We start from the raw sequence: 23,405 nt of genomic DNA on the forward strand, positions 1-23,405 counted from the left end.
CAGATGGACTGAGGACCGCAAGGAGTCATCAGGCCAGGTAGTTCTGAGGCATGGTCCCAGGGCTCAGGTCCTCCGGGAGGTGAGGGAGAGAGAGAGCATACTTAAATTCACACAGAACACTGGATAAGACAGGAGAAATACTCCAGACATAACAGACTGACCCTAGCCCCCTAACACATAAACTATTGCAGCATAAATACTGGAGGCTGAGACAGGAGGGGTCAGGAGACATTGTGGCCCTGTCAGGGCCAACCAAGCAGGATATAACCCCACCCACTTTGCCAAAGCACAGCCCCCACACCACTAGAGGGATATTTTCAACCACCGACTTACTACCCTGAGACAAGACTGAGTATAGCCCACGAACCCGAAGGGGGCACCAAACCCGGACAGCAAGATCACGTTAGTGACTCAACCCACTCAAGTAACGCACCCCTCCTAGAGACGGGATGGAAGAGCACCACTAAGCCAGTGACTCAGCCCCCGTAATAGGGTTAGAGGCAGAGAATCCCGGTGGAGAGAGGGGAACCGGCCAGGCAGAAACAGCAAGGGCGGTTCGTTGCTCCAGTGCCTTTCCGTTCACCTTCACACCCCTGGGCCAGACTACACTCAATCATAGGACCTACTGAAGAGATGAGTCTTTAATAAAGACTTAAAGGTTGAGACCGAGTCTGCGTCTCTCACATGGATAGGCTGACCATTCCATAAAAATTGAGCTCTATAGGAGAAAGCCCTACAAGCCCTGCAAGCCCAGTACCAAAGGCTCTGATAGGCTGGAGGACTTCCTCTGGAAGTTGTCATAATTACTGTGTAAGTCTATGGAAGGGGGTGAGAACCTTCTTTGCACAATAGTTTATTTAATAAATTATTTGGTGATGTGATTATATTTAGTATAGTTTTTTTATGTTTTACAATTTGAATTTTTATAAAATTCACTGAGAAGGATAGTGGGGTTTGGAGGGGTTTTGGGGGATGGGGAGGGTCTATTAGAAGGTAGTAGGGCTATTTTTATTTTTATTTTATACGAGGTACTGTGTCAGGTAGGAGGATTTTGAAATGTTGCAAACCGTGATTGACCGCACACTCCAGCACAGTGGGTGGCGGCATTCATCTTTAACGTTGGTTTGCGGACCGCCATTATGTCATGGAAGAAGACGAAGAAGATGACGTCATTTTCTTATTCAGGAAAAAGAACGTCAGTCAGAGAATTTGCGCTGTAGCTCTTGAAGACTTATTTTGTGACATTAACGTTTAAATCCTGTAGTAATTTGACTTAAACATCTATATTAAAGTGTTTAATTCAGAAAGCTAACGAAAGAGACTGTCGTCGTAGCCAACGGTTGTTGTTTTATTTTTACGTATCTCTGCTTTTTAAACCTATCCTTGCGCAAACATTATTAACCATCAAGCCCAACATCTGACTGTCATGGATCAAATAGCGATCACTGCAGAAGTACCAAAGGTGAGTTGGTTAGTTAAGATTGGAAGTCAATCCGACATTCTGGACATGTAAAATGGCCCTGGTCGTGGCAAAAATCGAGCCTTTAAATAGTTTGTCTGGGGGAGGACATAACATGACCTAGTTTTAAATACAACTATAAGTGAATTGATCTAACTAACACTGGCTCGTTAGTTAATTCATACGTTTATCAACCAATACCAGCTAAGTTTGATACTAACTAACAGGCTGACATGCTTCAAACGATGGCTAGTTAGACAAGTCAGGGCATGTCCCAGGCTGCCTTTTTTTTTCTTTTTACAGTATGGCTGACATGTAACGTTATAGCAAAGATTTAACTAAACCAAGATAGACCACAGCTTGTCGTTTCTACTGGGAACAAATGAGTCATATTGGGCAGAAAAAGCAAGGAGATTGTCCTATCTGTGGTTATAGCACAGATGGAACAATGAGACAGATAATTCACCGGATGTATAAATGTGAAGCATCCGCTTGGCGTTTCCACTCCCTACCAAATATGGGTAGGGAGTGGAAGCCCAGTGACCGGCAGTGGGAGAAGATAGAACGAGATGGATTTTGGCCGACATTCTGCACATTTTCTCAACGATTAAACATTTTCTCAATACAGTTATTTTCCCAAAATGTAAATATGTTACGCAACATATAGTGCATTAAGTTTTGTAGACTCTACCTTTTGCCAAAGTTTCCCAAAAATTGCGTTGTTTAGGAAAGGCGAATTGAGATATTGCACACGCGCACTTCAGAGCAGGTGTTCCTTAACGGAAATATGCAAATCTAGGCTAGAACGCGCCAATGGGATGACTAATTTGTTCCGTTTGAAACGTTTGGTTTAGTTATAAAAAATATTTGGTTATAGTTAGATTCACTAGCTCAGTAACAAGTTAATTGGTTACTGCTTTATTCAAGCACGTGGTACATAGATGTGTTAGCAAAGGGAAAAATCCTCTTGTATTGTGTTGCCATTACCTAACTAATAATGTAAATGAATGGTCCTTCAGAGTCCATGGGGCGCCACCACAACCAAGGTGGTGTGTCCCTGCTCCTTCACTGATGTCATGAGCGAGCAGCTGGCCAAGCAACTGGATGATGAAAGTCATTATTTCCCTGATTTCTCAAAGTAAGTCCTGTCAATATCACCTGTCTGTGTTATCGATTCTCATTCATTTGTAAGGACATTTTCAAATGACATTTTCACCCTCTAGTCTAGCCGGTGTACACTTCTGTGTTAATTGTTAGTGTCACTGTAAAGAAAGAAAAGTTGAACACTATATATGCTCCTAACAATTTAATGTGCCAACCTAATATCCTAATTGTAAGTCAAACCACACTGACATTGGGTTATGTTTGAGAACTATGTCCGATATCCTGTCTCTGTTTTAGTGTCAGCGCTGCTCTGGATGCCGGTGAGGAGCGAGAGACAGACAGTGATCTGATGCTGGCTCAGATGCTGCAGATGCAGTTTGACAAGGAGTTTGACACCCAGCTACGCACAGAAGAAAAGAAGTTTAATGGGGATAGCAAACGTAATCCTATGGACAAGTCCTGTATTAAAACCATACAAGGGTTGTCGCTATACCAGTATCGCGATACTCTGAGGTATCGTGGCAATGAAACAAAACATGAAATGGTTTTAATTTGTTGGGTAAAACAGTCCTAATCTTAGAAACAAAGAGCATTATGTTGTCACATTTCTTTATTTTGCAAGCTGTAGCATCCACAATTTTACATGAAGTAGGTTTTTATAGGACCATAGAGTTTTTCTTTTTTGCCATGGAAAATCTGGTATCGTATCGCGATACTTGTATCGTGACAACCCTACGAAGGGTTGTGTTCATTCTGCATCAAATGGAAGACATTTTCAGTAGCAAAATGTTAAAAAATATTTTCTGTTTGGTACTCTTATTAAACACGACCAAGTTTCTGTAGTGTAAAAAGGAATCGAGTGGGAATATGAAGAATTTGAGCTATGATTGCTATATACTGTTGCAGTATCCATCTCCTTTGAGAACTATCGCATGGTGCACCCTTACGAGGCCAGCTGCAGCTCCGAGGATGAAGTTGATTGGCAAGATAGTTGTGACGACCCCTACAAAGCTGGTAAAGTCTATCACTTTGTCATTTTACACCTATACTAGTATTGTAGCTAGGTCCTATACATCTACTGTATACATGTAACAGGACAACGTCTTGCTGCATAGAATATTGGTGGCTGTTGGTCTTTTTGTGATATTGGTGGTTGGTTATATTAAAGCAATAGTTCAACTTTCTATATTAACTTTTGTTCAATGTATTCCAGACAAGCCCACGACAACTCCGAGGAGAGGCTTTACTGGGAAAGGCAAGAACATCACTACTAAGCACGATGAGGTTGTGTGTGGCAGGAAGAATACTGCACGCATGGACAATGTAAGAGTTATAACAAGATAACCTTTTGGCTTGGTACAGTCCAATGTAGGGGAAGCTACTCTGAAAATATAGTTGAAGGCATTAACTTTAATCAAATCTCATTTTAATGAAAAAAACATTCATTGCTACAGAATGTAGTAATTTTATGTCAAAATGCATATCAAATTAGATTTTGTTTTACTACAATGTAAAAACAATTTAAACTGAGCCATGTTGGTTTAAAAAGCTGACTCTTCCAAATTAAAAATTGATCAATGAAAGTCAGAAGTTTAGTATTTGGTCCCATAGTCCTAGCACGCAATGACTACAACATGCATGTGACTACAAACTTGTTGGAAACATTAGCATTTTTTGTGTTACTTGGTAGCTTGGTAAATCTAGTTAACTTAAAGTTACTTTGATAAAGTAGTTCACTCCATCCAAACTACTTAGTGAAAAATTATCGTATGCAAATCTAAAATGTCTTTGACTACAAATTGCAAAAACATATCACTTTGGGGTCATATGTTAATAGAATGTGTAATTTAGCCTGCTAAACACAAAAACTGTTTCAAGTGAGAATTAGGCGAGTCTGATGCTGAAAAACAAATGCTATTATTGCCAACATCCATATTTTATTTTAGCAAAAAACGTGTAGTTCCTGTAGTTAGTTACACCCCTACATGGCAAAAAAGTAATTAACTACTGAAAATGCTACCTAGATTTGAATTTAGTTGAACTACCACCAAGCTACTACAAAATGTAGTTAAATTACTAGTTGAACTACATGTAGTTCACTACTCCCCAACACTAAGACAGACACATGGGTATTTAACATCGTTAGCAGTTGTCTTCATTAGCTTTGAAATGTGTGGCTTGATGTGCATACACACTGAGGTGAACATATTCTGAATTGTCAGTCATTTTGAAATCACCCTCTCTATCTTGTCTTCCCAGTTTGCCCCAGAGATCAATGTGGGAGATGGGCTTGGCATGGACCTGAAGCTCTCCAACCAGGTGTACAACTCCCTCAAGCAACACTGCTACGCCGAGCAGCGTCGCAGTGCACGGCTGCATGAGAAGAAGGAGCACTCCACTGCTGTGAGTTTATACAAATAGTAGTGCTGAGCAATTTACAGAAACGTCAGTTATTTTACATTTTTTAAACAACAAATTGACTGATGTAGGTTCTACTACTAGAATTTGATTTTGTTTGTTTTTTTCTGAGCTCAATGTGCACGTTGCACAGTTTCTCTAGAGATAACTGACTTTTTTAATTTTTTTAATTTTATTTATTATATATATATATTTTTTTAACCTTTTTATTTAACTAGGCAATTCGGTTAAGAACAAATTCTTATTTACAATGACGGCTTAGGAACAATGGGTTAACTGCCTTGTTCAGGGGCAGAACGACATATTTTTACCATGTCAGCTCGGGGATTCGATCTAGCAACCTTTCAGTTACTGGCCCAACGCTCTGAGCACTAGGCTACCTGCCGCCCCTAAGGCAGGCTACCTGCCGCCCCTAAGGCAGGCTACCTGCCGCCCCTAAGGCAGGCTACCTGCCGCCCCTAAGGCAGGCTACCTGCCGCCCCTAAGGCAGGCTACCTGCTACCTGCCGCCCCTAAGGCAGGCTACCTGCCGCCCCTAAGGCTGTAATGGGGAGTTGTATTTTCCAACTGGCCAATATTCTACATAGATTAGTGCATAAAATGTGGTAATTAACTACAAAGACCATAATCCATTGCTCATCTACTTGTCCGCTCTGTTTCTTTCATGTATGCTATCGATGAGTCAGAATGTGCAATCGTGAGAGGATATAGAGAGCAGCAGTTGCTTCGCGAGGTATCTCTACCTAAAAATACATGAGTGATTGATAGTTGGTATTCAGCAGTCATAAAAGTATGCCTTATTTACTTTGAAGAACTACAAAATAGTGATTTTTGTCAGACAGCATAGACAGCAACGCTATAAAGATGAGATGATGACTTTGAATAAAATAATAGTCAAGTAAAACAAATGTAATATACACTACTTTAATAAAATATTTAAGTTATGTCAATGAATGAGAAGTTGTGTAAAAATACTTTCAAGTACTAAAGTGTTTTTGGGGGTTATCTGTCCTTACTATTTATATTTTTGACTTATTTTACTTCACTACATTCCTATAGAAAATAATGTACTTTTTACTCCATACATTTTCCCTGACACCCAAAAGTACTCATTACAATTTTGAATGCTAAGCAGGACAGGAAAATTGTCCAATTCACACACTTATCAAGAGAACATCCCCGGTCATCCCTACTGCCGCTGATCTGGCGGACTCACTGAACACACATGCTTCGTTTGTAAATTATATCTGAGTGTTGGAGAGTGCCCCTGGCTATCTGTAAATAATAAAAAATACAAGAATTGTGCTGTCTGGCTTGCAAAATATAAGGAATTTGAAATGATTTACACTTACGTTTGATACTTAAGTAGATTTTAAAACCAAATACTTTTAGACTTTTACTCAAGTAGTATTTTACTGTGACTTTCACTTTTACTTGAGTCATTTTCTATTAAAGTATCTTTACTTTTACTCAAGTGTGACAATTGGGTACTTTTTCCCACCACTGTAAATGAGTGATAAACAGTCATGGGCAGTCACTACCATCATGGGACTTTTATTAATTGTTTTATTCTGTGTTACAGCATTCAACCCAAATAATTGAAACCGTAATTAAAAACGTGATTATGAAAAAATAATCAAACGAAACCGACCTCAAAAAGCACTAATCGCTCAGCACTAACAAGTAGCAAAATTCACCACCATAGAAGTCTTTCAATTTCAAAATAACACTGTGCTAAGGCTTATACAATCAGATCTGTATTATTTTAATGCACTTTCATGCTCTCCTAATTCTCTCCTCCTGATCCTCATGATTCTTTGTTTTTTTTCCCCTTTGTTTTTTTCTCCCCTTGTCTCTCTAAGGAACAAGCAGTGGACCCAAGGACCCGTCTGCTCATGTACAAAATGGTGAACGCAGGCATTTTGGAGAACATCAACGGCTGCATCAGCACTGGAAAGGAGTCTGTGGTGTTCCACGCAAATGGGGGAAGGTGAGGGTGTCATCGTCGCAAGAACCCACACCTTGAATTGGCTGACACAAGGTTGATTGACCCTAAAGGTGTTGTTACCTGCCTGAAGATGAGTCAGATCTGAATAGAAATGTCCCCAACTGTGGTTACCTAAGGTTATGGCATGACATTTACATTGTGATGACAATCATTGACAGAGATTCTATAGCAGTAGCCTTATTTGCCATATGTCATTAGCCATAGTTGTATTAAAATAAATATTGAACTGTATTACATGTTTTGGTACAGAGCTACTTCCTTAAATGTTTGTTTCTAAGTGTTTCAATACTGTTGCGTGTGTGTTTTTCCTCTCCTAGCATGGAGAAGAATGCTGTCCCAGATGAGTGTGTGCTCAAGGTCTTCAAGACCACACTTAACGAGTTCAAGAACCGTGACAAGTACATCAAGGATGACTACCGCTTCATAGACCGCTTCAGCAAGCTGAACCCCCGCACGATCATCCGCCTGTGGGCTGAGAAGGAGATGCACAACCTGGCTCGGTGGGTGGTGGCGAAGTCACCTACACTGAGTGCACAAAACATTAAGAACACCTTCTCTTTCCATGAGACGACCAGGTGAAAGCTGTGATTCCTTATTGATGTCACTTATTAAATCCACTTCAATCAGTGTAGATGAAGGGGGGGAGATAGGTTAAAGAAGGATTTTTAAACCTTGAGACAATTGAGACATGGATCGTGAATGTGTGCCAGTAGGTGCCAGGCGCACCGGTTTGTGTCAAGAACTGCAACGCTGCTGGATTCTTTTTTTTTCTTCTTTTTTTTTATCAAGAAAGTTCCACCACCCAAAGGACATCCAGCCAACTTGACACAACTGGCATTGGAGTCAACATGGGCCAGCATCCCTGTGGAAAGCTTTCGGCACCTTGTAGAGTCCGACGAATTAAGGATGTTCTGAGGGCAAAAGTGGTGGGGGTGCGCAACTCAATATTAGGAAGGTGTCCTTAATGTTTTGTACACTCTGTATATGGACCAACACTAATTCACCTGACTTATCTAAACTCAATTCAAATAACTTTTTCATGTAGTTTTTTTAATATCAAATTATCCACAGTAAGTTGCCAATCACCACCTATAGCCATAAAAAAAAAAATATTCCAATGCTCCAACTGTGTATGGCTCATGGTCTCTCTATTCCCCCCTACACTCCATCAGTATGAAGAAAGCTGGCATCCCATGCCCCGAGGTGGTGGTTCTGAAGAAGCACATCCTTGTGATGTCGTTCATCGGCAAGGACCATGTGCCGGCTCCCAAACTGAAGGAGGCCATGTTGGGCTCTGAGGACATGAAGAGGGCCTATTACCAAGTGGTTCATGTAAGTGCAGCTTTACCACCATGCACTTTAACATAGACGTGGTTCTATTGGTATATAGTTGCATACGTTTTACTAATCCGCCTGGTTGTAAGCGATAGTTCCATAGTGATGAGTCTCCACAGAGTTACCCGGATCATTATTCTGGATTACTTTGACCCCTGGATGTCTCTGTCCTTGCAGATGATGCAACAGTTGTATCAGGAGTGTAACCTCGTCCACGCTGACCTGAGTGAATACAACATGCTGTGGCATGAGGGCAAGGTACGCTATTCATCCTTTTCGTCTTAACCTTTTTTTTTTTATCCAGGTGGGTCAATCTACACATTTATTTTTACACTGGAAATTCAGGCATGAGATTGTACCTTGAGTGATGTAATCATCTTGTCTTTTGAAGGTTTGGCTGATTGACGTGAGTCAGTCCATCGAGCCCAATCACCCTCACAGCCATGAGTTCCTGTTCAGGGACTGCAGGAACGTGGCTACGGTAAGTTAGCTCACAGTACTGTAGGTTTAAATTGGCTGTTATTATGTATAGCTCACAGTAAATACTGACTAAAGTCCTGATTTGCTGTCACAACAATTCACAATCCATTTGAATGGATAATATATTTAGCTGTCACTCCTCAAAACATGCAATGAATGTTGGTGGAAAATGAGCGAAAGTGGAAACCAAGATGTAAACTATTCTTAGAGCAGCTTTGTATCAGTGACAAGCTGTTGGTTTTAATACCAATATATTGTTTTTTTATTTCTTCAACGCAGTTCTTCCAGAAGGGCGGGGTGTCTGAGGCCATGAACATGTACGAGCTCTTCAACGTCGTGTCTGGGCTGCAGCTCAGTGGTGACAGTGAGGCAGAGTTCCTTGCCCAGGTCAGAAAACATTGAGGCCAATATGAGGCATTTATTTCTCTGGTGAAGATGTATGTAGTTGCATTGAATTTACAGAAATGCATTTTTCAGGCAGTTTTAAAGTGGGCTCTCATGTTATCTAGTCCAACACAGCATCAATTCTATCATGTACTGAAGTGACTTTTTGCGGTAGGGATGTTTATACTGGAATTTGACCCTAATCCATCAAATGAAATTGTATAAAGCGCCACAAATGCATTCGTCACAGTGCTTACCAGAAACCTGAGATTAAAATAGTAATTTTCATACAAAGTTGTCGTTTTCTAGATCGAGGCACTGGAGAAGATGAATGAGGACCACGTGCAGAGAAGGGGCAAGAAAATGTACACCTTCAGCGACGGAGGACCTCCCCTATTACACGACGAGGATGATTAACAATGAGATATTAGACACCATGAATAGCTGCATGGAACCTGTTTGGGTGATTGTTTGAGATAATGGGTCGAGTAAACCCCCCATGGTCTCACAGTGAGGTATGCAAGAGGTCGAAAGGTCGCTGCATCCCAAGATGGTGTCATAGGCTTCAGTGGGCTAAAAAGGCTCCCTACCACCTCCATGAAATGTCAACATCTCATTCCATTACTACGGCTGTAGATGGAATGGATGGGGATGTCTGAGGGGTACATGACAGACAATGCCTTTACATGCACACACAATAATTGCTTTTTAAATTAGAGAGTATTAGTAACCAGCATTCATGACATTAAGTTATCTTCTCAAGTAAACTGAGCTCGAATGAAGAGTTTTGCATTATGTTCTGAATGGAACAAATTGTCATCCAACATTTTGATGAAGAGCCCAAAGTATCAGTGAATATTTTAATCATGAAAAGGTGCTGTCGTGACTGAAGACAGAATGAGTTGTTTGTAATTGTCTCCAAGATGCATTGAGGTCCGTTGTTCATACAATGGAGCTGTCATGTTTGTGTACTCTCTGTAATTTCAATATTATGGTGGAAATAAATGGTACAAATAAGTTATGCATTGTCATTCATTTTGCTTCGCTCTGGACAAATGGAGCAGAAGCTGCTGGAAGACACCAAACCACACCTACACTAGCAAATATAAAACAAAAGTTATATGACAAGCAACCTGTGTAACTACAACGTACCAATATCTTAGTCAGGCAGTCCAACTTGTAAAACGTTTTAATGCCTCCAGAAACTACCCGTACCTTTTTGGAGCGTTTGATTTCAAAGTTTGACGATGGGATTTATATTTTGAAAGGGACATTTACTATGGTAGGCGATTCGCGTGATTTACATGATTTTCAAACCGGAACTTACCCTAGAGAGGATCTTGGACCTTTGTTTCGCTAGTTAGCAAGCACAGCCACTAAATCAAAATGACGATGTAAAAATGTATGAAAACAGAAATGTGATTTTTAGGGTTATGCACAAGATTAACAGTAGATTAAGGTTAGTTTTTACATCACATTTTAAGATGATCAATTGTAGAAATAGGCGGGGTTTATGACTGACTAGTGACGACCTATCTTTAATACAAATCAGTTCTGAAATCGTTATACAGCACGAACACTGACAACTACAAGACATAGCATAGCTGAAAGTTCACAATGAGTGAGGAACACTACCTCGAACTTTGTGAAAACCCTGTGCAATTCGAAAATACGTCAAGCGTCAACAATGTGTTTTTCGACGAAGCGAATAAACAGGTACAGTAGCCTAGGCTAGCTAACGTTAGTTGGCTAGGGCTTTGGGACACACCGGGAGTCCGTATGACTAGTCCAACCAATACACACTCCCGATTGTTTCCCAACGCTAGCTAGCTAGCAGGATTATGCTCGTGACACCACACTGATATAGATAGCTACATGCTTTTAGTTAGCTCGTTCATAGCTAGCTAAATACATAATCCGTGAATTTGTACTTTTAATACGTTTACATTTCCTTTCATTCAGCAAGAACAGATAGCTAACTAGACGAGGATGGCTGTCAACCGTGAAGGTGTAGTCATACAGTATGACTAATTTAATATGGTCGGTAAAGTTGGTTTTATATTCACATTCGGACATTCAACAGACATTCGCCAAAAGCTATTTAAAATGTTAAAAATCAATAACAAATTCATTGATTGTCACAGAAACATACAACTATATATGGTTTATTCTATAATTGTCTAGCATACTTTTACAACCTATGTTTTGAATAAAAGTTCCAGTTTTGATTTGATGGAAATACATAAAATCTTTAAAATGCAATTTAAAGCTGTATAAATCAATAACTAATTCACCGTTTGTCACAGAATCATAAAACTATATATTATTTATTCTAGAAATGTTAGCATACTTTTACAACCTTTGTTTTGAGTAAATATAAAAATGGTGATTTGATATAAATACATAATCTATAATATGCCATTTAAAGCGGTATAAATCAATAACTAATTCAGTGATTGTCGCAGAGAAAAGTGAAAATATGCATTTATTTGCAATAGCTTTAAAGAAATGTTACTTTCAAGTGCAATTTGTTCTATATCAAGTTAGACAATATTTACATAAAGTTGTTCAATGTTTACAATCTTAAATTGTATGCCAAATCAATGTTTGCACTTTTAGTGCAACAGTTCCACATTTTAAAGTAGTTACAAGGTACAACATTCATTTATTTTTATGTCTCTAATTTAACAGGACATTTCTAAGTGACCCCAAACTTTTGAACGGTAGTGTACGTATATACTGTATATATGTATTAGCATGGGTATTGAAAGATACCAGAGGGTGGATAACAAAAAAAGCACTAATATAAGAAGTGGACTGTACATGTTTTGTTTTTGGGCTAAATGTGTACATTATGATTTGTCTCTGAACTGTATGTGAACCCCTCTACAATCTACTGGCACTAACCATTAAAAACTAGGACTTCAACCAGGCTGTCCCTATGCTATTTGCTCTCTTTCTCTCTTAAACTGCTACGTGAAAATTAGTTTTTTCACCAAAAACAATATCAACTAGCCCAAATCAGCTGTACATAATTCAGCAGAGAGGTGTGCAACTACCACACATTATATCCATTATACCAGTGGAGAAACTAAGTCACCTACATAGGTATTACCATATCCCTTTCAATTCACATGCCTTGCAGAAAGAACTATTTGCAAACCTTTTAAAATGTCCAGAAAGACAGTGGTCTTAGAAGGGTATTTATACATTAAAATACATATTTTATGTGAATGGATGTGGAATTCTGCCAGTGTTTTAATGTGCTAGTTTTATATTTTCTTCTTTACCTCCAACTCTATATATCCAAATGAGCCTATGAGGACCTTGGGGATCAGATGTACCATCATACCCATTGATCAAACATATAACAGACAGACACTGCTCAAAAGCACTCAGTTGCCACTTTATTAGGTTCACCACCCTATTCACAAAAATAAATTGCTCCTACATACACCAAGTCCCGTGGTCTTGGCTTGCTAGACACTAAAGCATGCAGAGAAGTATTCAGGTATTCTGTTACTGTTTGTTTGAACTTTAGAATGTGCAAAATGACAGCACAGTCTGTGATGGTCTTTTGTAACTCAGAAAAGTTCCAAAACTTGTTCTGACTGTAATAAACTCAAACTGGACTTAAAAACTTGACAGTCTATCTCCTTTCCCAGTTTCATCAACAGTTCCGAATTAACGCTGTTCCAAATGCGAAAGGTTTTGTACCTAATAAAGTGACCACTGTATCTATAGACTTTCCAGAATGTGTTCTGGGAATACCCAGGGTATTAAACATTTGGCTGTAAGTGTTGAACAGTTGAATCTATTACCTCAGGAGATGGTACCATTCAGCTTGTCTGGGGATGACAAAGAAGGACTTCAACAAAGCCAAAATATAAAATGATTGGAAGGGGCCTCTGCTGTTAAATTAGACGCATAAATTAATGACTGTTGTGCCTTGTAACTACTTTAAAATGTGGAACTGTTGCACCAAAAATGGAAACATTGATTGGGCATACAATTTAAGATTGTAAACATTGTACAACTTTATGTAAACATTGTCTAACTTCATATAGAACAAATTGCACTTGAAATTAACATTTCTTTAAAGTTATTGCAAATAAATGCATATTTTCACTGAATTAGTTATTGATTTCTTCATCTTTAAATGCAATATTGGAGATTTTATGTATTTCTATCAAATCAAAACTGGAATTTCTACTCAAAGCAAAGGTTGTAAAAGTATACTAGACATTTAAAGAATAAATCGTACCTAGTTTGATGATTATGTCATAATGAGTGAAAACGTTATTGATTTGTATAGCTTTACATGGCATTTTATAGATGTTATGTATTTCTATCAAGTCAAAACTGGAATTTCTACTCAAAACAAAGGTTGTAAAAGTACACTAGACATTTATAGAATAAATCATACCTAGTTTGATATTTCTGTGACAAACGGTGAATTAGTTATTGATTTATACAGCTTTAAATTGCATTTTATAGATTTGATTTATTTCTATCAAATCAAAACTGGAATTTGTATTCAAAACAGAGGTTGTAAAAGTATGCATGACATTTATAGAATAAATCATATCTAGTTTGATGATTCTGTGACAAGGTGAATTAGTTATTGAGTTTTACATTTGTAAATGGCTTTTGGCGAATGTCTGTTGAATGTCTTGAATGTCCGAATGTGTGAATATAAAACCAACTTTACCTCGGTAGGTAAATTGGTTAGCTATAGTATATAGTCAACATTAACAAATGTTTCTCCACTGGCAATACATTTACCAGAATAGACAAGGAGTAACCCTCATTTTATTGCTACCCTATCTAAATGTAATATTTACCTCCCAAATCCTATTATATATTGAGCTTTCTCTGTTTACCCTTTTTGCCCATTCAGGTGTTTGCAGTACGATCAGGGGGTGCCACTGGGGTTGTGGTTAAAGGACCAGATGACAAAAACTCAGTTGCCTTCAGGTAACAACATTGCACATAACTTGTGATGATGAATATTGTAAGATCAGTGATGATGATCTCATGAAAGTATTTATTTTCTTTACAGAATGGATGACAAAGGAGAGGTGAAGTGCATTAAGTTTTCGATCGGAAATAAGATTTTGGCTGTCCAGAGAACACCAAAATCTGTGGTAAGCATTACATAAATCATTCTCGACTCAATGAAGGTAGCCTACCTCTAAGTTATTCCAACATTGTGTTTCCATGCTGATGGCCTGACCGAAAGCAACTGTTTTATTTTAGGATTTCATAAGCTTCATACCGGATTATCCGCATTGGGAATGCTCCCAGGAATGTAAGGTATGCAAGCATATCCAGTGTCAAATGTTTCAAGTTAAAAATAGCTGTAATTTCTACATAGGTGCAACTAAGCATGAGTCAAATCTTCTATACTTGTGGTTTTGATATTCAAATGTTTTGATTGGCAGATGAAGAATGCCAGTATTTTGGGCTTCTGTTGGACCAACTGGAATGAAATCGTTTTCATCACTGACCAGGGAATTGAGTTCTACCAGGTAACTACACTGAGTGTACAACACATTAGGAACACCTTTTTAATATTGAGTTGCCCCCCTCCACCTTTTGCCCTCAGAACAGTCTCAATTTGTCAGGGCATGGACTCCTTCGTCGTTGGCTGGATTACTTTTGGGTGGTGAACCATTCTTGATACACACAGGAAACTGTCGAGCGTGAAAAACCCAGCAGCGTGGCATTTCTTGACACACTCAAACCGGTTCGCCTTAAATCTTTTGTCTTGCCCATTCACCCTCTTAATGGCACTCATACACAATCCATGTCTCAAGGCTTAAAAATTCTCCTCCACTTCATCTACACTGATTGAAGTGGATTTAACAAGTGACATAAATAAGGGATCATAGCGTTTACCTGGTCAATCTATGTCATGGAAAGAGCAGGTGTTCCTAATGTTTGATATGCTCAGTGTATATTTTACGACTCCTATTTCTTGTGATACGGGAGTAATAAGCTAGTTGTTTTGTGGTTTAGGAATGCACTGTGTCCTAGATTATTGTAACACAATCGGTTGAATTGAACTTGTATTGTTCTTTTCTGTAGTAAAACATTGTCACATGAAGCTTATGTGACTCGCTTAACTCAATTCAAACTACAACCACTAGAGGTCTCAATTTAGCTCTGACTGAGCTATGAAGTTGGCAGATTTTTCCCTGCTGCGCTGTGTAAGGTCAAATTGTACCTTGACAAAATGTATATTTGGATGTCTACTAGGCTCCAAACGCATTCTAGAAAAATGTCTTCTTGTGCCAGTTTTTCCGACATTAGACAGATGATGAAGTGTATGTCATTGAGATGCCTGCTGTGTTTAGGTGCTTCCTGACAAACGCAGCCTGAAGCTGCTGAAGAGTCAGAGCGTCAATGTGAACTGGTACATGTACTGTCCTGAGACTGCAGTCATCCTGCTCTCTACCACTGCCCAGGGCAACGTGCTGCAGCCGTTTGCCTTCAAAGTAAGTGATCACAACTGAGATAATAAATGTTTCAAACATGTCCACAACCTGATACAGTAAGACATGATATATTCCACCAAAGCTCATGTTCATGTTTTAGAAAGCATTAGCAGCCGCAAGTTGCTGAAAATCTATTCATCAAACATTTGATATTTTAGTGTTTCATTTGATTTGATTGATTGATTTGATTAAAGTGGTTGTCCAAGCTCACTGTCGTTATCTCGTTTTTGATGGTGTTAACTTACCCGTTGTTGTTTGTACCTCCAGAGTGGGACCATGTCTAAAATGCCCAAGTTTGAGATCGAGCTTCCAGTGGTTCCCAAGCCAGCCAAGCTCAATCTGACAGAGAGGGACATTGCTGTGGCCACCATGTAAGTTTGCATTTGTGTTTGAATTGAAATGTCATAGTTTGGCTCGATATTCAAGTCACATTTTCAAACAACTTTTGGCAGTATAAAAAGCTAAGTGAGTTGTTCACTTTGTTTCTAATGGTAGTTACGGTCAGCTGTATGTAATGTATCTGAAGCATCACTCCAGAACTACTGACAGTCCCTGTGCTGAGGTGGTCCTCTATCAGCTACCCAGGTAAATCTTACATTTCATATAGCAATCATATCACCCTAATATGCAGAGTTGCTAGAGACATTAATTCAACCTTGAAATTAAATATGTATGGTGTTATTCATGAATAGGGAATACCTGAAGGGATAAAGTGACATATTATGTCAGTCACTGTCCTGACCAATGGTTTATATATACAATAGATTACTGATGAGGGCGCTGTGTTGAAGCCACCGTGACTCCATTTTGGCACTCCCCCCACCATTGTAAACAATATTTTGGAAGCTATAGAAATGCATTTATTAATCTCTACATTCTTTTTTGACACGTTAATTATATTACAGACAACATAATGGGGAGTAGGAGCTGTCCTCCATTGGAATGAATAGAATTCAACAGTATTTCAATGAAATGTTTCAAGGACCCCCCAAAAAATGTTTGAGGAAAATGTTTTTAGATGTATATATTTTTTTTGTATGTTTAGCTCACAATCTAATTTAAAAGTATGCATTAAGGTGTCTGTAATATAATAAACGTGTAAAAAGCAAATGTAGACAATAAATGCATTGATATAGCTTCCAAAATATTGTTTACAATGGTGGGGGAGTGCTAAGATGGAGTCACGGTGGCTTCAACACAGCGCCCCCTGGCCAATATGGCCGACCGGTGGCATCAAAGCCTCTCAATGGTCAATACATAGCATCAGCAATCCAGGGTTTATATAGGTCATTGGTCCTGACTAACAGCATGTTGTTCCCAGGGAGGGATCCTGTAAGAAGACCAACGTGTTAAAACTCAACACCACAGGGAAGTTTGCCCTCAACGTGGTGGATAACCTGGTTGTTGTGCATCATCAGAGCTCTCAGGTGAGTTCCTTTTGGAAAGAAATCGAGATAAGATTCTATCTGCAAAAAGATGATTCTGAGATAATTGGTTTTAAAGATCTTAACCCTCATTGGTTTGAATGGTGTCAGCAATTTTAATATTGTATTCTTATGAATTTAACAATATGAATTTGGGTATTTAGAGTACTATATAGGTAGAGAACATTAAACAGAACAATGCTACTGTACGTCAATAACCTTATAGTCCCAAGTTCGCGGCAGCCTCGAAGTTAGACAGAAAAACGACTACTGTCATGTTGTTCCATATCCAATGTCCAAACACGTTCAGTCCTGAATGATGGAGATAATGTCTTCTGTTTCAGACCTCCATTATATTTGACATCAAGCTGCGGGAGCCTGACTGTGCCCTTAACGTCCACCAGCCTGTGTTGCCTGGTCGCTCCATCCACCCCTACAGGATTCCCCTAACAGGTAAAGGCTACATGGATTGACTACTGTATGTGGCCATGCCGGTCCTTACCGACTGGCTGTCTGACTGGCTGACTGTCTGAGTTTATATTTGTCTCTTTGCCTGTGTTGTCTGCCTGTCCCTCCAGCTGTTTCTCTCTGTCTGTTATTTTTGTTTTTCTGCCCCCATGTGTCATACTGTGTGAGACATTACAGAACTTTCAGAACTTCACTCCCATCTGTCACTTTTGAAAACAGTTTTTCTCCTCTCCTTGCGCTCCCTTATGTTCCATGTCTCTTAAACCCATGACAGAAACGAACTTCATGGCTCCCTGTCTCCATAGGTCCTGCTGCTGTACCCACCCACCCTCCGGTGCCTTGTGAGCTCTGTATCCTTTATGAAATGCCAGTAGCTAGATGAGCTACGGCAAGACTTGTGTCAATGGAATGGTATCAATGATAATTGGGACGGCTAGCATGGAGATGGTAGGCGGTGGTATTATGCTTCTCTTGACCTTCAGACTCCTCATCTTGGAGCGTCTTTCAACCCGATATCATCATCAGTGCAAGCGAAGGTGAGTGAGAAGAACATCCACACATCTAACCGTAGACGACTATGTCCTGGCAAACTGTCTGGGTTCATTTGAACCAGAAACAACCACTTGTAGGCCTCCCCAGTGGCGCAGCGGGTTTGAGGGTTTGGCCGGGGGGGCTTTACTTGGCTCATCGCGCCCTAGCGACTCCTTGTGGCGCGCCGGGCGCCTGCAGGCTGACTTCGGTCGTCAGTTGAACGGTGTTTCCTCCGACACATTGGTGCAGCTGGCTTCCGGGTTAAGCGGCGGGTTTTAAGGAGCGAGGTTTGGCGGGTCATGTTTTGGAGGACGCATGACTCAACCTTCGCCTCTCCCGAGCCCTTTGGGAAGTTGCAACTATGAGACAAGATCGTAATTGTATTGCAATTGGATATCACAAAATTGGGGAGAAAAAAGGGGGTAAAATACTAAAGAAAAAAGAAACCACCACTAGTCCTTAACCCCTATTCACATCTGATAGGAACAGATAGGTATACAGTAACCACTGTGGTAGGAGAGCCACCTCTTTCTCTGGTAGACTATGTAGAATGGTTGCCATATTGCTTGCGCCTATCCAAACTTCTCAGATCTACAGTTGGTTGTTTCCGGGTGGGGCTCAGGTTCTCTCCTGCTTGTCTGACCTGTGCTGTGTGTTCCCCTTTTGCTTCAGGGTATCTGTGGTATCTGCAGGTGAAGCTGCCGCCGACCATCAACCTCCTGCAGGACAAGGGCAAGCTGATGGACTTCCTCCTGCGCAGACGAGACTGCAAGATGGTAATCTTGTCCGTGTGCGCGCAAAGTAAGACTGCCTCGTGAAACATAGGGGAGACTGTTAGTTTCTGAAGCAAGCACACTAATAAAACAAGAAGTCGAGTTTGTTCATGATTAGAGAACCCCTAAACCATAGTGCCCGAAGATAGTGTTCACGCACTGTGTTTCAGTGCTCAACGGGGGAGATAAGGGGGGCTTACCAGTGGTGGCCACAGTGTTTGACAAACTCAACCAAGTTTACAAAGAGTACTTGGAGGCAGAGCAGACCTACACTGTGGTGAGTACAGTCTATGAAAACACTGCATAATGAAAAGCCACACTGTTTCTAGCACAGCTGTCTTGACTGCTAGTAAGGCATGATCAGAGAATACAGTGTGTATGCATGTGGCTAAATGGATGTACTTCAATGATATTACTTATATTATAAATGCACAGAAAAGCTAATTGTGTTAGTTCACTTAAGTAATTTGAAAATCAAGGGACACCAGTGAAAAGATATTTAGAACAGTAGTGATATCTCACTATTAGATATGTCTTAACAATGTTGATCTTGTAACTTGAATAACACAAAGGATGTAGATGTTATAATCAGCTGAACAGATTAGAGTTTTCTCATCCGTGTTACGGCGGATCAGTAGCTCACACACTGTCTGTTTCAGTGACTTGACTTTTGTTCTTCCCTGTTGATCTCTTCCAGGCTACGGAGTCTGGTCCCAGCCGAGGCAGCGCTGCTCGGGAGAGGCCCGTCCGGACGCGGGCGGTTATCGACCAGTCGGACATGTACACCCACGTCCTGTCCTCCTTCTCTGAGAAAAAGGTGGCAGCGGCAAAGCACATATTTCAATGGCTGCCTTATAATTAAAATAATAATAATCTCAATTACATGTAGGATGACTGAACATTATATTGTTTCACCCCTCCAACAGGACACGTCTCACAAGTTTATCATTGCTGTGCTGATGGAGTACATTCGCTCACTCAACCAGGTCCAGATCACCGTGCAGGTACTCCTTTGCAGAAAAGCAGATATGTCTTTTGTGGAGGCTCTATCAGAACCTATTTTGTTCTTTTATGCGTTATGGTGAGATGCCACCGTTTCATGTTGTAACATGCTGCCAGTGCTACATTAGTATACTTTATGTTCCTGTAGATCCTACATATTTATTGGTCCATATTGCCCTGGAGATAGTCTAAAATATTAAGGTGCACTCTCTGTTTCCGGAGGGGAAAGGAACGCACACCTGTTTAGGTGAGGTACTGGCTAGCGGAGTAGAACACTTCAAAAAGAGAGCTGCGCGCTCTAGCTCAGATGCAACAATTGAATAACCTAATAACCATTCTCTGTTTCCCCCCCCAGCATTACCTGTATGAACTGGTCATTAAGATGTTGGTTCAGCACAACCTCTTCTACATGCTCCATCAGTTCCTCCAGTACCACGTCCTCAGCGACTCCAAGCCACTGGTGAGTCAGCAATTACTACATACAGCTCAACTATTTCATGGTAGTTTGGTCCTATAGTCATCAATAACCTTTGGGTATTCAGTGGAGTAATACAACATTTGGGACAAAGGGCTAGCAAGCTATTCACTGAAGATGCAATGCTTCAGAATAGACCTGGGTCAAATACATGTCAAATACTTAAGAAAAAAAGCTTGAGCTACAGTTCATATGGTTTTCCTGGTGCATTGGAAACAATAGTAAATCCCTTTTTGACATATGTATTTGACCCAGGTCTTTCACAATTCATTCTTACATGGTATTTAATCCAATATAATGTGTGGGGAACTCTTCCCCCATCTACTCCTCCTGTGATCCCATTTCTCACCAGATAACTTTGTTTGAAGGATAAAAGGCATGATGTTGCTCCAATAGTGGTTGATTATTTACTCTCTCTCTCTCTCGTTTCATTGTTTGAGCTGACCTTGGATCAGTTCTACAGTAAGATCTTTATTTTGATTGGTCATGGAATTACCATGTGCATCATCATTCTCTCTAAGGCCTGTTTGCTGCTGTCTCTAGAAAGCACATACCCCCCTGCACACCAGCTCTCCCTGGATATGTTGAAGGTAGGATCCCTTACTTATGCACGCCCTCAAACACACACACACTTCCTCAAAAAACAAACACACTGTTTAAACAGCTATCGAATATCACACAGGACATCCAAAGTCCTTTGGAGAATTGAATGTTTTTCCAGAGAATCCCATTTTAAAGTTGCATTAGTTGTATTGGTACAGCTAATTAAAGGAAATAAGGAACCTTCAAGTGAACAAACTCCATTCATGGCTGAGTTATAACAATACATCTAGTTAGGTTTTTTTTGAGTCAGCACAGTGATGGTTTCCCATGTGACGTTCTGATCTACAGTATCTGTGTGTAACATACAGACCTATAACATCATACATCGATGTGTAACATGCTGATCTATAACATCATACATCTATGTGTGGTGTGTGTGTGTGTGTGTGTGACAGAGACTGTCCACAGCCAATGATGAGATCGTGGAGGTGCTCCTGTCCAGACAGCAGGTGCTGGGTGCGCTGCGCTTCATCCGCAGCGTGGGTGGCCACGACAACATCTCCGCCCGCAAGTTCCTGGACGTGGCACGCCAGACGGCCGACCAGATGCTCTTCTACACCATCTTCCGGTTCTTTGAGCAGAGGAACCTGCGTCTGAGAGGCAGCCCCAGCTTCAACCCAGGTGATGTGACACCACTACACTAGGTCTGCAGCTCAATTGGCCACCTATTCCCTGTGTAGGGAATGGCCCACATAGCAGAACACTTCATCTAGAACCACATTGTCTTCAGCCAGATGGCTTGATTTATACACACCGATAGGTTGAATAAATTGTGTAGGAGTGACGCCAGACTATGTATTTTTATGGCTCTGGTCTGACTAAATCCTTTGTAATGACCGTAGAAATAACTCTCACATGGACTCTATTCTGTGGTAGAAATGTTGGTAATGCCGTTGTGTTCAATAATGAATGAGTGCCCTCCCTCTGTGTGATTTATATTAGATTGCCTTGACCCAAATAATAACTCTGCTAAGCCAGGAACAACAGGCATATGCTGAAACTGTTGCTTTTCTATTCATGTGGATGCATCTATGATTGTTCCCAAGCATAAAATTCTTACCACAATTGCATGGCTTCTTTGAACATGTGTGAATGGGCGAGTATCAGTGATTGTGAATCTTTGTCCTATAGGTTTCAGGTTTAATAGACACCCACATTATCAACATAAACTGCAATCCAAGAGGATGACAAACAGTGTAGCATATACCTGTCTAAATACTGTATACAATTTTAAGAAATGTATAAATTAATAAGGACATAATCAACGTGTTTGCAGTGGGGTAATAAATAAACCTGGGAATAAATGACTAATTAACACATGAATAGCTAATAAATGAATGAGTCTCCACCTAGCTGCCACTGGCATGTATTGACAGACCTTTGCCCTAATACTCTGTTTTGATTGGCCAATAGGTGAGCACTGTGAGGAGCATGTGGAATATACTTCAAGCAAGTTTTCGGGGAGCAGGCACTCATGAAGCAAGTAACAGTTTGAGTCGAGACATATTTTATGTTATCCCACAGTCCATTAACTTATTGTAAATAATTGTTCAAATCATGCTAATAAAATAATTTGTACATATTCTAACAATCAATGGTGTCATGTCATGCTTGTGCGTTAGTCCGCTTGACAAGACGTCCTTCTGACTAACCCTGGGTCATGCTCATTAGGGCATTCGATAGAAAACGTTTTGCAATGGTAAACGAAAAGGAGCATTTCTTATTGGACAAGTCAAGGTAGTCCCTCTGCCTAATGAACACAAACCTGGCTTATGGTTTGAAAAACATAATTATGATGCTGTCTGCTTCTATTGCCGACGGAAAACCTGAAATAATTTGATTATACGTCGATTTTACTTTTTAGGAAATTCCAATGGCATTCCTTTATTTTAAACATTGTAGCGTCTAGGACATAGCATTACAGTGGAATGTTGTACTTTTGTATGTGTGAAGTGCACAATTAAAATTGATCTCCTAAACACCAAATACTAGTAGATACAGTATACAAACACAGGAAGAACGTCATGGTAACGTGTCAAACACTGTTGGCTCAGAGAGCGTGCAGTTGTCTCACAATTACCAACTGCTTAAATTGAGTTGAATTACCGACTATTTTCTACTTGAATTACTGACTTCTAACCCCTCTGTAATAACATAAGACAATCATAAAAACAGTGCTCGAGCCGCCTCTGTTATCGGCTAGAAAAAAGCTGAGAGATGGGCCTGGAGAAATGTAACCACTCTCAAATTCATAGACTGAGCAATGGATATAAGGACTGACCATCCATGATATTTAAAAGTATAGTTTTAACCATGTTTTGAGGCTATACAGTGTTTGTTTACCGCTTATAAACAATGGAGTAAAAAGCTTATTTGGGGTTCTGATGTGGTACGACAGCTGAACTAAACTCATGAGGCATTTCTAAGTTATATTCTTCAAGA

General features: G+C 40.0%; 2 protein-coding genes across 3 annotated transcripts; both read left to right on the top strand.

The window, feature by feature from the left end:
• The first annotated feature begins 1,149 nt into the window (after nucleotides 1-1,149).
• Nucleotides 1,150-10,204, top strand: LOC106590364 (serine/threonine-protein kinase RIO3). 2 transcript variants are annotated; one of them, XR_014383081.1, is made up of 14 exons: nucleotides 1,150-1,462; nucleotides 2,479-2,597; nucleotides 2,861-3,003; nucleotides 3,470-3,577; nucleotides 3,777-3,886; nucleotides 4,823-4,966; nucleotides 6,843-6,970; nucleotides 7,306-7,563; nucleotides 7,782-7,920; nucleotides 8,161-8,320; nucleotides 8,501-8,581; nucleotides 8,715-8,804; nucleotides 9,083-9,190; nucleotides 9,497-10,204. XR_014383081.1 is itself a non-coding variant. In XM_014181306.3 (13 exons), the coding sequence occupies exons 1-13, from the start codon at nucleotides 1,427-1,429 to the stop codon at nucleotides 9,602-9,604; spliced, it is 1,518 nt and encodes a 505-aa protein (XP_014036781.1). In that variant the 5' UTR covers nucleotides 1,154-1,426; the 3' UTR covers nucleotides 9,605-10,204. The 2 variants fall into 2 exon arrangements, 1 of the variants encoding a protein (XP_014036781.1); XM_014181306.3 differs by lacking the exon at nucleotides 7,782-7,920 and having other exon boundaries at nucleotides 1,154-1,462; nucleotides 7,306-7,488.
• A 338-nt stretch (nucleotides 10,205-10,542) lies between these two features.
• LOC106590363 (regulator of MON1-CCZ1 complex) lies at nucleotides 10,543-22,558 on the top strand. The gene is given in 21 exon segments (XM_014181302.3): nucleotides 10,543-10,903; nucleotides 14,088-14,164; nucleotides 14,250-14,334; nucleotides 14,447-14,503; nucleotides 14,632-14,718; nucleotides 15,547-15,687; nucleotides 15,955-16,058; nucleotides 16,183-16,272; nucleotides 17,009-17,114; nucleotides 17,456-17,564; nucleotides 17,885-17,929; nucleotides 18,062-18,115; nucleotides 18,783-18,911; nucleotides 19,054-19,160; nucleotides 19,581-19,700; nucleotides 19,810-19,887; nucleotides 20,241-20,345; nucleotides 20,882-20,950; nucleotides 21,359-21,584; nucleotides 22,377-22,402; nucleotides 22,405-22,558. Coding segments are annotated over 21 exon segments (1,968 nt in total). The 5' UTR covers nucleotides 10,543-10,804; the 3' UTR covers nucleotides 22,459-22,558.
• The last annotated feature ends 847 nt before the right edge of the window (nucleotides 22,559-23,405 follow it).

This window comes from Salmo salar, chromosome 29 (genome assembly GCF_965601325.2).
Source record: "Salmo salar chromosome 29, fSalSal1, whole genome shotgun sequence".
Classification (NCBI taxonomy): domain Eukaryota; kingdom Metazoa; phylum Chordata; class Actinopteri; order Salmoniformes; family Salmonidae; genus Salmo; species Salmo salar.